This window comes from Berghia stephanieae, chromosome 3 (genome assembly GCF_034508935.2).
Source record: "Berghia stephanieae isolate SIO BIC M18660-M18661 chromosome 3, UCSD_Bste_1.3, whole genome shotgun sequence".
Lineage (NCBI taxonomy): Eukaryota > Metazoa > Mollusca > Gastropoda > Nudibranchia > Aeolidiidae > Berghia > Berghia stephanieae.
The window spans coordinates 54,165,520-54,178,019 of record NC_088362.1 but is presented as its reverse complement, the minus strand read 5'-3'; the positions used below and the strand labels follow the sequence as shown (position 1 = coordinate 54,178,019).

Below are 12,500 nucleotides of genomic sequence, written 5' to 3'. Positions count from 1 at the left end.
CCAATCCCGATCAATTTTATCTCCTTGTATAACCAGCTAACTGCCGTACTCTGGAAAGACACGTATTTAAAAATGTGGCCAGAAAATTTGTCCTTCGATATCGATCGACTTATTTTGGAAAAAAAACACACACATACACACACACAAAACTACCATTGGACCTCGCGAAGTCTTCGAGGAATCCCAGGTTTGAGAGTATTTGACAGAATGAGGGTTATTTAAATCGATCGATATTTGAATGACGAGTTTTCTGGCCAAATTTTTAAATAGTATCTTTTCCACAGTATAGCCGTCAACTGGATAACCATTACTTTGGTCATAAATAGGCGCGAACCAGCTATTAAATAACAATAACCATTACAGCGACATCATTCTCCCACATAGCCCACCTCTATCCATCCAATCCTTTGCCACCGGGCCGGCCGGTCATTCGGCTCTATCACTTTTTGACCCGATACAAATTTTCCAGTTGGGTTGACATCGAAGTTTTTCCTAATGCGTAACTTCAATACTACTCTACTACTACTACTACTACTACTACTACTACTACTACTACTACTACTACTACTACTACTACTACTACTACTACTACTACTACTACTACCTACTACTACTACTACTACTACTACTACATACTACTTACTACTACTACACTACACTACTCTACTACTACACTACTCTACTACTACTACTCTACTACTACTACTCTACTACTACTACTTACTACACTACTCTACTACTACTACTACTACTACTACTACTCTACTACACTACTACTACTACTACTACTACTACTACACTACTACTACTACTACTATACTACTACTACTACTACTACTACTACTACTACTACTACTACTACTACTACTACTACTACTCTACTACTACTACTACTACTACTACTACACTACTACTACTACTACTACTACTACTACTACTAAACTACTATAATATAATATAATAATATAATAATAATATATGATAATTATATAATAATAATAATAATATAATAATAATAATAATTTAATAATATAATAATAATAATATAATAATAATAATAATAATAATATAATAATATAATTATTAATAAAATGTATAAATAATCTTCAGTTCTAAGTACGTTCAATGTGACATGATGCTGCTGATTGCTGATCGTATCTATCTGCATGATGACCTTGGATCTGAAACGGCAGAGCGCAGCAGATTTCTTCCTCACGCCAATATCAGATTAGCTTTCTTTGCATGACATTTAGTTTTGATTGCCCCGAATTGTTTTTATTTTTTTCATTTTGTATCGATAGTGAAAGGGAGAATCATTTTGTACAGTGAAAAATAATTACCTGTAACCAGCAAATTAAAAAAACAACAAAACCAAATATTTTGCTTCACAGAGATGCCCTGGCTAAGACGTGAGGTTTAAGGGGGGGGGGGGGGGGGGGGGGGGGGTGAGTGGCCGAGTGGTAAAGGCATTGCACTGTCATTCGGAGGAAGGTCCCGAGTTCGAGCCCCGCTTCAGGCACTTTCGTTTTTTTTCTTTGGCAAGTTTATTAACCACCAATTTGCTCACTTTGGACAATATGGGTGATTCCAGTTGACATCAGGCATCCTGTTTGATAGATTATCTATCTTCTTTCATGGAATGCCTAATCGACGGGATCTAATGGTGCCGTTGCAAAAGGGCGTAATTTTTGTTTTAATTAAGAGATGCCCGCTTAAAAAAAATAATAAATTGCGGCTCACCTTGTTCGGTACTGGTGAGTTGATTATTTTAAAACGATGAAAGCATTGGTTGGTTGTGCAAAGGCACCGGTTAAGGAGAAGCGAGATAGATATTTATCATTTTCTATGATACAAGGGCGATACCATTTGATGAAGGGGTAAAGCAGACCTGCCGACTTGAAATTGTAAACATTCGTAATTCTATGGAGTTTGCAGAGTCCTACACGCTTCACACGTAAATGGGACAGAGTTTGATTCCGAGTGAAGTCCACATTTTTTTTCTAACTCTCTCTCTCTCTCTCTCTCTCTCTCTCTCTCTCTCTCCATCCCCCCCCCCCTCGCACTCACGCACATGCACACACACACACACACACACACACACACACACACATAGACACACGCATACTGTCCACCAAGCAGTTAGATCTATCGGAAAGTACCTCGCGGTGAACTTCTAATCAAAAGGGTAGCAAGCAATTTCTATTATTCGCTTGACGCTATAGCAAATCGTAAAAACAAACGACAGAGGACGTCGGGTGCTTGGTATGGGAAGGTCTAGCGGCTCTTCTCTTTGTTCTTAGTATTTTGTCCGTGCCCGACTTCTTTATCCGGAAGACGGCAGAGGATGGCAGCACCGGGTGTGGGTTGGCCCTAATACAATTCAGTGAGAACTACTCATAATAATGGCTGGCTTAAAAAAAAAACGATAACAAAGAGCTGAGTGACGTCAATTTCATTCCTTCTATTCTGAATCAGGTGGTCATTCCTCGAGGACCCATCCAAGCCAAAGGACTTCTCCTAGCCTGTATCCGTGATCCAAACCCATGCCTGTTCTTTGAACCCAAGATCCTGTACCGGTCCGCCATAGAAGAGGTGCCCACAGGGGATTATGAGCTCCCGCTATCCAAGGCTGACGTACTGGTAGAGGGTAAGTTTTGTGTCTATCTGCTATAGATAATTAAACATTTATAGAGAGCAGTATCCACTAAACGTGCCCAAAGCGTTTAACTAAGGTAAAAATTCGTAATTCCATGGAGTTTGCAGAGTACGCTTCACACGTAAAAGGGACAGAGTTCGATCCCAAATGAAGTCCACATTATTTTTTCTAACTCTCTCTCTCTCTCTCTCTCTCTCTCTCTCTCTCTCTCTCTCTCTCTCTCTCTCTCTCCCTCTCCAACATGTAGGACGAGACATGACGCCTGTTAGGCGATATTAATTTTTTTTCAGACATAGACTGTGCTGTTAAAGGCCAGTTACTCATTTTACACCTGAGTACGGTGAGTAAAGAGTCTTTTCAAGGACTGAACTATGCGCCATCAGAGCAGGACTCGAACTCGGGACCTTCCACTCCGAAAGCGAGTGTCATATCACTAGACCACATAGCCGCACAATTAATAGGAGGGCATGCAGTTCTTGGTATTATATTATGATCGAATATGGTGCTGCTGCTGCTGATTACAATGGTGATGATGATGATGATGATGATGATGATGATGATGATGATGATGATGATGATGATGATAATGATGGTGTTAATGGTGATGATAAAATATATTGTTTTGATATTTTCTTTGATAGCAATGATATTATTGACAATTGATACAAACCACTTTGTTCAGCTAAAAGCTTAGTACAATCCGTAATATGTGTTAAAACAATACTGTCGTACATTAAAAAAAAACACGTATTTAGAATTTTGGCCAGAAAGCTCGTCCTTCCAATATCGATCGATTAAAATGACCATCATCTTATCCAGAACTCAAATCCTCTCCCAAAACTCTCCCAAAATCCTTTGAGAGTGTTAGGCACGATGGGGGTCATTTTAATCGAAGGATTTTTGAAGGACGAGTTTTCTGGCCAAAATTCTAAATACTTTTTTTTAAATTTTGCTTCAGACTGCTGCAAAATAGGCATTCATTCAGATTTTCCTTTCAATCCACATTTTCTATAGAGTAAAAGTTCATGTTGTGACCATAAACATATTGATTAAATCAGACCTAGCATTAAAGTACATTTGGCAAGAATATTATGTTTCACATTTTATGTGTTTAATAGCCACTAATTAATGCCATTTTTGGCTCACTACTTAATGCATGATGCGGAAAATGCTTTTAAAAAATTACTCCCGAGTTTACTGGCTTGTCCATGAAAATATGGTCAGGAAATGGAAGGAATGACGGGAGACAGCAAAGAAAATATGAGGGAGAAAGAGAGATCGATATATTGATAGATAGATAGATAAATAGACCGATATGTAAATAGCAAGGTAGATAGATAAGTAGTTAGATAGATAGGTAGTTAGATAGATAGGTAGTTAGATAGATAGATAGACAGACAGACAGACAGACAGACAGACAGACAGACAGACAGAGGGACAGACGGACGGACAGACAGACAGACAGATAGATAGACAGGCAGACAGACAGACAGATAGATAGACAGCGTGGTAGACAGGCAGATAGATAGATAGACAGGTAGACAGACAGATAGATAGATAGATAGATAGATAGATAGATAGATAGAGAGAGAGAGAGAGAGAGAGAGAGAGAGAGAGAGAGGCAGGCAGGCAGGCAGACAGACATACAGACAGATAGACAGATAGATAGATAGATAGATAGATAGATAGATAGATAGATAGATAGACATATTATAGGGATGGGAGTATGAATGGGATGATATATATATATAATATATATATATATATATATATATATATATATATATATATATATATATATATATATATAATATATATATATATATATATATATATATATATATATATATATATATATATATATATATATATATATATATACCGAGAGAGAGATATAGTTTATATATATATATATATATATATATATATATATATATATATATATATATATATATATATATATATATATATATATATAGAGAGAGAGAGAGAGAGAGAGAGAGAGAGAGAGAGAGAGACTTTGAATCAGTGCTTGTTTTAAGAATAATTAATTGTGTACAGATGGCATGCCTTTAATAACCTTAAGATAATACCAATACCTACACGGTGAGGTACAATACAGGGGTATGTCTATCACCTTACCACAGCACAACACCTGAACACGCGGGTTTTGACTTTATACATTAATGTACATCCTGAGTTTGGGCTTGAGCTGTTATATAGCGCAATATCCACTAACTGTGCTCAAAGGGTCCAAAACCAAAAGTAACACGTAACATGTAGAACAAGACGATATTGAAAAAAAAATGAATATAAAATCTGTTAGGTGATATTACAATTTTTTTCCCGACAGGGACACCGCTGTTCACGGCCAGGTACTCATTTTACATATGAGTACGGTGCGAGTAAAGAGCCTTTTTACAAGGACTCAATTATGCGAGTATGCTCTAACCAGGGACATTCCGATCCGAAAGCGAGTGTCATACCACTAGACCACATAGGCGCATTAAGTGATTCTCAGCTGCTACTAGCCGTGGACTGTAAAAAGTAATGAACAATAATGAATAAAACAGCTTCGAAAAAGAATAAAATACCCAAAACAAAGAACGTTTCGGGCTTAAAACTCTTCCTCAGCCAATAACAATAAAAACATAAATGCATTAGTTAAAAACCCGATAGACGACAGAGAAATATTTGGCGCGTCCTTTCTGCAGTGTTTGGTATTTTGTTCTTTTTGAAGCTGTTATGATATTCATTTTTGTGTATTAATATTACGCCTTCACCTTGACGTATTCATTAACTGCGCATGCGATACAACTCAGCTCTTACTGAAACTTGACTCCCAACTCTCGTTCCGCTATCTTGATGAAAAATATGGTTCGCAGTTCGAACAAGATTAATAATGGGAGAATACTGATATGTATGGGACCTACCGCCTGGAATGGGTATTTTGTAATAGTAATAATATGCTAAAAATGAAACCGGAGAGTTCAAAGTTTGTGACATGTTTGGCCTTTTTTGCAATCAACCGGTTAAACGACCCTCATCTTGGGCAAAAAACCCAAAAACACTTAAACAAACAAAAAAAAAATAAATAAAAAAAAAACCCAACGAACCAAAAAAAAAAAACCTAACAAAAAACAAAACACCCCCCCCCCCAAAAAAAAACAAAACAAACAAAACAAAATAAAAACAAACAACAAACCACCCCCCAAAAAAAGCAAAACAAAAAAAAAAAAAACAAAACAAAAAACAAAAAACGAAAAACAAAACAAAAACAAAAACAAAAAAAGCTTAAACCTGGGGCCTCTCGAAGTCTTTCCAGAGTACGGCAGTTCATAGTTGGATAATAACCTAACAATATTTTTAGATAACAGCTTTTTGTTGAAGGAAAAATTCGAGTGTTGTGTCTGAGCGCCATCTTAAACTGTCAATTAATTGTGGTGGGAAATCTCATTATTTTAATGCGTGCCCTTTAGAACAGGAGATTACCATAGTTGAGGACAGAGAATCATCCGGGTATCAGGATAAAACAAATAAATGTCATCATAATTATAGTAATATGCCGTGTGGGTGATAATCGCTTAAACGATTACATTACCGGTAACCATAATCACTTAAACGATTTCATTACCGGTAAACAGTTCCTGCCGAACAATTCTGGTAAGACAGAAAATTCGTCCTTCAAATATATAGAAGTCCCAGTTTTGAAAGTTTGTTGCCAAGATGGGTGTCATGTAAATCGGTCGATATTTGAAGGACGAGTTTTCTAACCTAATATTTGAAATTTAAAAAAAAAATCATATACGATTCCAAAGAGTTATTTCCCGTTATTTACGTCGTCCTTTCTATAAAAAAAAAGCAAAGCAAAAAAAAAAAAAAATAAAAAATAAAAAAAGCATGATTTTTCAGGATGTCACTTAAACTGTTCAGAAAAGTATAACTTGTAATCTTTAACTTATGAATAATATGTTACATCCAATATAATTCGATGGATGTACTCAAAATCGCGTTGTCATAGTGAAAACAATCAATGTTGTTTGAGAACCCATATCTCCAGAATCCGGCAGTGAACTGGTTAACGACGAAAAAAACCCCAAGGTCTGTATACTATATCAGTGGGCTATTTATATTAAAGGTTATACTGTCGTACTCTGGGAAAAAACACATAATATTTGAAAATTTGGCCAGAAAACTCGTCCTTCAAAATATCGATCGATATAACCTTTAATATAAATAGCCCGCTGATTTGTACTGGCGTATACCGACAAAACGTTTTTTAAAACATTAAAAAACAACAACAAAAATTAGCTACAAAACTTCAAATATGGATGGATCAAAATAAACCTCACCACATGTCAATTCGTCTCAAAGCTGAGAGTTCTTTGACGTCTCAGGTTCGAATCTTTCTGACAAGTTTGAATGTGACTCTAATCGCTCGCTATTAAAATTTGAATATCAAAGTTTAATTGTAATGATATTGGTGATATGATGATAATGAGGATGATGATAATGATAATGATATATGATAATGAGGTGATATGATAATGATAATGATAAATATGATAAGTGAGTAATAATGATAATAATGAATAATAGTAATCAATAATAATAATAATAATAATAATAATAATAATAATAATAATAATAATAATAATAATAATAATAATAATAATAATAATAATAATAATAATAATAATAATAATAAAAATAATAATAATAATAATATAATAAATAATAATATATAATAATAATATTAATAATAATAATAATAATAATAATAATAATAATAATAATAATAATAATAATAATAATAAATAATAATAATAATAATAATAATAATAATAATAATAATAATAATAATAATAATAATAAATAATAATAGTAATAATGATCAGGTATCTTTATTGCCCCAAGCAAGAGGCAATTATTGTTAGGTTCCAGCTCCGTTGAAAAATTAAGGAACACACACACAGCAAAACGGAACAACGACAAAAAAACAAAACAAAAAAAACTAAAAAACAAAAAAAACAAAAACAACCAAACAAACAGAAAAAACATCGAAACAAAACAAACAAACACGCTTTTGGAAATCAAACATACGGTGTTTTGTCAAGAGTGTACACCAGTGCGATCCAATCGGTATTGACTTTCATCATCGTGATTGTTACAAACAAGGCTGAAGCCATTTTTTTGCCGGCTGTTTGGACGGATGGACGGGCGGTCGGTCGGCGGCTTTTGTTGTGAATTAGGGGATATTATGTATGTTTGTTTTGGCCCTGCCATTTATTTCGCAATCCTCAGGAAGACCGGCAAATGTCAAGGGTTGAGGCAAGGTCGTGGTGATGGTGGTGAGATTGTTGTGGGCTTTGGTGTTTATTTTTTGTTGTTGTTGTTTTTTTTTTGAATTTGTGATTACTTTTATTTGTTTAATGTTTGATTTAAAGATATTCTTTGGGGGGGGGGGGGGGGGGGGTTATTGGCTGTGCCGCTGTTGATAATCCTGATGCTGACGTTGTTGTTGTTGTTGCTTTAATCTCCGCTTTTGCTGCTGATGATGATGATGATGGTCGTGATGATGAGGATGATGATGATGATGATCCATTCTCAATAAATAATGTTAAACGTATGATTCTGTTTTAAAATGAAATAAAAATTTTGGATAAAATAATTTTAGACGACTTACCACAGTGTTATTTCTCTTAAACTGTTAAATTTCGTATTTTAAGTGTTGAATTGAGAGTGAATAATATTGTCATTTTTAAACAATAGATTGACAATATCTCATTTTATTGATGAAGCGGGATGGGCACTTATTTGCAGGTCTGATAACCCAAATTATGATGGGCTCATTATTTTAATGGAAATACTCTGAAAACAATACAATATATTAATAATGATAAATAATAAATAATAAATTCCCGTGATTCATAAGTGTCAGGCTATAGATAGAATGCGGTTGGCCAAGGAGTTCACAACATTGCCATCCGGAAGTATAACGGACCAACACACAAACTCTGTGTAACCATGAACTTTTATAGTCTGGTTAATACAGTTTTGTGAGAACAACTCACAAACGCGGATGTCAAAAACAATAACAAAGACCTGAGTGACGTCATCTGCATACAATCTATAAGTTGACGATGGCTACGCTAAAACCCTGTGAGACCCATATTTTGACGTCATTTTTAGGTTGTTGACCGTCTAGTGAGTTGTATTTAGTAGTGGTCAAGGAAACAAGTGATCCCATTGGTTGAACTGTTGAATACAACTCACGATTTGTTTTCTTTTGTGGCCAAAGACTTGTCTTTTGACGTCATTTGTTGGTCAGTGTCAGTTTACGAAGGCCACGCAATAACCCCCCCCCCCTTTGTCCCTCCTCCGCAATCAACAGTAATTAGATAGCTGGTCTTTTAGACCTAGCGGAAAGCACTTTGCGATAGACTAGTATCCTTTCAAAGGGAGTTTTTTTTTCTTCCGATTTCTGTGTAGTAATTGCTTGTCACTCAATATATAGGGCGCTCGTCTCTTGCAAAAAACTCTGGTCATCAGTTTAGATTCTCCGTCAAATCGTAACCATTGTTAACATATAGCCTGACACTAGAACCCTCTAGGACCGGCAGTTTGACGTCATCTTTTAGGTTTGTGTAGCGTCTAGTGAGTTGTCGTTAGTAGAGCTCAAGGAATCAAGTTATTTCATTGGTTGAACTATTGAATACAACTCACGATTTGTTTTCTTTTGTGGCAAAAGACTGGCCTTTTGACGTCATTTTTTGGTCAGTGTCAGGCTATAGATAGATTGCGCTTGGCCAAGGAGTTCACAACATTGCCATCCGGAAGTATAACGGACCAACACACAAACTCTGTGTAACCATGAACGTTTATAGTCTGGTTAATATAGTTTAGTGAAAACAACTCACAAACGCGGATGGCAAAAACAATAACAAAGGCCTGAGTGACGTCATCTGCATACTATCTATATCTTTACGATGGCTTCAGTCAAACACCTGTCACAGCAAAATAATTATATATTCGTTCTATTTGACACGTCTATTGTTCAGTAGCCTGTGGAATAATTATGGTGGCGTGGGTGTTTAATGGAGGTGACATTATTGCTATCATTATATCCATGCGCTGATTAAAAAAAAAAGAAAGAAAGGAAAAGGAATGCGAATGACTTGAGTTGCTGCGTAGTTGAATTTGTCCTTTACACGGGCCATTTATTATTATTATTATTATCATCATCATCATCATCATCATCATCATCATCATCATCATCATCATCATCATCATCATCATCATCATCATCATCATTGTTTTGTTTTTATATTATTATTATTATTATTATTATATTATTATTATTATTATTATTATTATTATTATTATTATTATTATTATTATTATTATTATTATATTATTATTATTATTATTATTATTATTATTATTATTATTATTATTATTATTATTATTATTATTTTTTTTTTTTTTTTTTTTTTTTTTTTTTTTTTTTTTGATATATTTGGAATGTGTGATTAACCATTTCAAACCGGTAATAATTTGTCGTTGTGGTTTAGATGCTGATGACTGAATTTATGGCCAAAATGTCACACTCGGGTTAGGCTTATTAGCTGTATTTAGTAAAAATGATATACTTTCTTACGACGAGGAAAGCTAAAATTCCACCTTTCTGATCCTTTAAAATGTTTCATCGCCTTTTCTGACATGTGGCACATCCGCCCGACATATCATCAATGATGTAGCGATAAGTCACATGCATAAGATTTTGTTTTAAAACAACAAAAAACGATCTTTTTGTTGGCAGAAGGATTTCTAAAGCATCCTGTAGAATTATCATTTAAAAGGCTTTGAATCACAAATAGCAAACAGGGATTATTTTTGGCATGATAGCATCAGCTTGGTTATTCCCAATTAAAAAACAAAAAACAAACCACCAGTTAACCGCCCTACTCTGGCAAAACACGTATTTAAAACTTTGGCCAGAAAACTCGTCCTTCAAATATCGATCGATTTAAATGACCCTCATCTTGTCAAAAAAAAAAACCTCTCAAACCTGGGACTTCGAAAGACTTCTGGCCAAATTTTTAATAACGAGTTTTATTTTTCTAACAGCACGGCAAGAATTGGTTTAAAAAAAAAAAAGCCACATTCGTCTGGATCTCGAAAGCAGTTATTTAATTTATCGTTGCCATATCGTATGCTTGCTTCTCAAGGGGGCTCATGAGGGTAACAGCAAATTCATTTATATTTATTCACACGGTCCAGCTGACACAGTTAATTTTTGTTATTGGTTTTGATACGGATTGACCAGTTTTTTTTCTCAAAGAAGCGATTTGAACAGGCTAAAAAAAGAAGTAAGGACTATTCGATTAAGTCATCCGCCCGTACAGCTATAGATTGTGAATTTTGTGCGGCTATGCGGTCTTGTGGTATGACATTCGCTTTCGGATCGGAAGGTCCTGGGTTCGAGCCTCACTCGGCGCATAGTTGAGTCCTTGGAAAAGACTCTTTACTCACATTCTCTCATCGTACTCTCATCGTATAGAATGAGTACCGTGAATACCGTGAGTACAACAGCGTTGTCTCTGTCGGAAAAATTGTATTTATTGCCTAACAGACCTCATATCTCGTTCTACATGTTACGTGTTGTTGTTGGTCAGGGATCCTTTGTAAAGCGTTTTGACCACTTTTAATGGATATTGCGCTATATAAAAGCTCTAGATTTTTTTTTTAATATTTTGAAAATAAATCTACGAATTCACGACGTTCCATGCTCTCTACGATGTATCCCGTCTTCCTCAAGCAGCATTTCCATTCTTACAGTATGACAAGGGCTGTTAGACTTCCTTGTAGTAATTTAGAGTCAGGAATATCTACCTCAGCCTAAAACCGTATTGAGCGAGTGAGTTTCGTAGAATTCCTATATTATTATATCACTTTTGATCAGACTACTTGAGTCGATTGGGGTAATACGAACAAAGTGCTTTACCCAAGGACACAACGGCGGGAATAGGGTTTTGCGATCGTTGTCCCCTTAAATCCCGGTCAATGACATCACTTAAAAACACTGGACTTTTTTTATATCCAAGACTGCTCCTTATCTATGTCTTCAATCTCTCAGTGCTCTTGTTTTCTTTCAGTTATCTTTGTGCAGTGTATAATTCGTTAATCCTTCTTTGATTGCAAATTTGAAGAAAAGTTGTTCCTGTTGCGATGCGTTTTTTTTTAATAGACGTTTATCTTTATTGGGCCATTTGATGTTGATGCCAGCATTAAGGAGAGAATAAAGATAGATAATCATGCAATTCATTGTCTGTATCGGCCCCTGAAGCATTTATCGGTTTAATACTAAACACATTTTAGACACTAAAAGAGCCCAGCCACAATACTCCCAATCACATGATTGCTGAACTTTTAAAACTGGATCAAAGAAAACAATATCAAGAGAGATAAAGAACTGAACAAGTGTGTATGAAAGGTGCCAGAGAAAGCAAGAAAGTAAAATAAAACAAGAAAAAAACCAGGCGACTGATTTTTTGGGATGTTTTTTTTTCTTGTATTTTCTTACTTGCTTTATCTGGTACCTTTCATACACGCTTGTTCAGTTCTTTATCTTACACCGGTGCCTGCTCCTTAATATTTCTTAATTTAATATTGAGAGAGAGAGAGAGCGAGAGAGAGAGAGAGAGAGAGAGAAAGAGAGAGAGAGAGAGAGAGAGAGAGAGAGAGAGAGAGAAATGTCTCTCACAGAATCAAAATAAAGATCAATTGAAATTGAAATGAGGCATGTCCAAACTATAGTGGAATAAATGGCCCTGTTAAAAGT

At 35.2% G+C, this 12,500-nt stretch overlaps 1 protein-coding gene across 3 annotated transcripts in view; it reads left to right on the top strand.

The window, feature by feature from the left end:
• LOC144968011 (2-oxoisovalerate dehydrogenase subunit beta, mitochondrial-like) overlaps positions 1-12,500 on the top strand; it is a 138,499-nt gene that overhangs the window by 54,989 nt on the left and 71,010 nt on the right. For all 3 annotated transcript variants that reach the window (XM_078905933.1, XM_078905932.1, XM_078905931.1), the window contains exon 6: positions 2,476-2,647. In XM_078905933.1, coding sequence (XP_078762059.1) covers positions 2,476-2,647 — 172 coding nt within the window. The remainder of the gene's footprint in view (positions 1-2,475; positions 2,648-12,500) is intronic.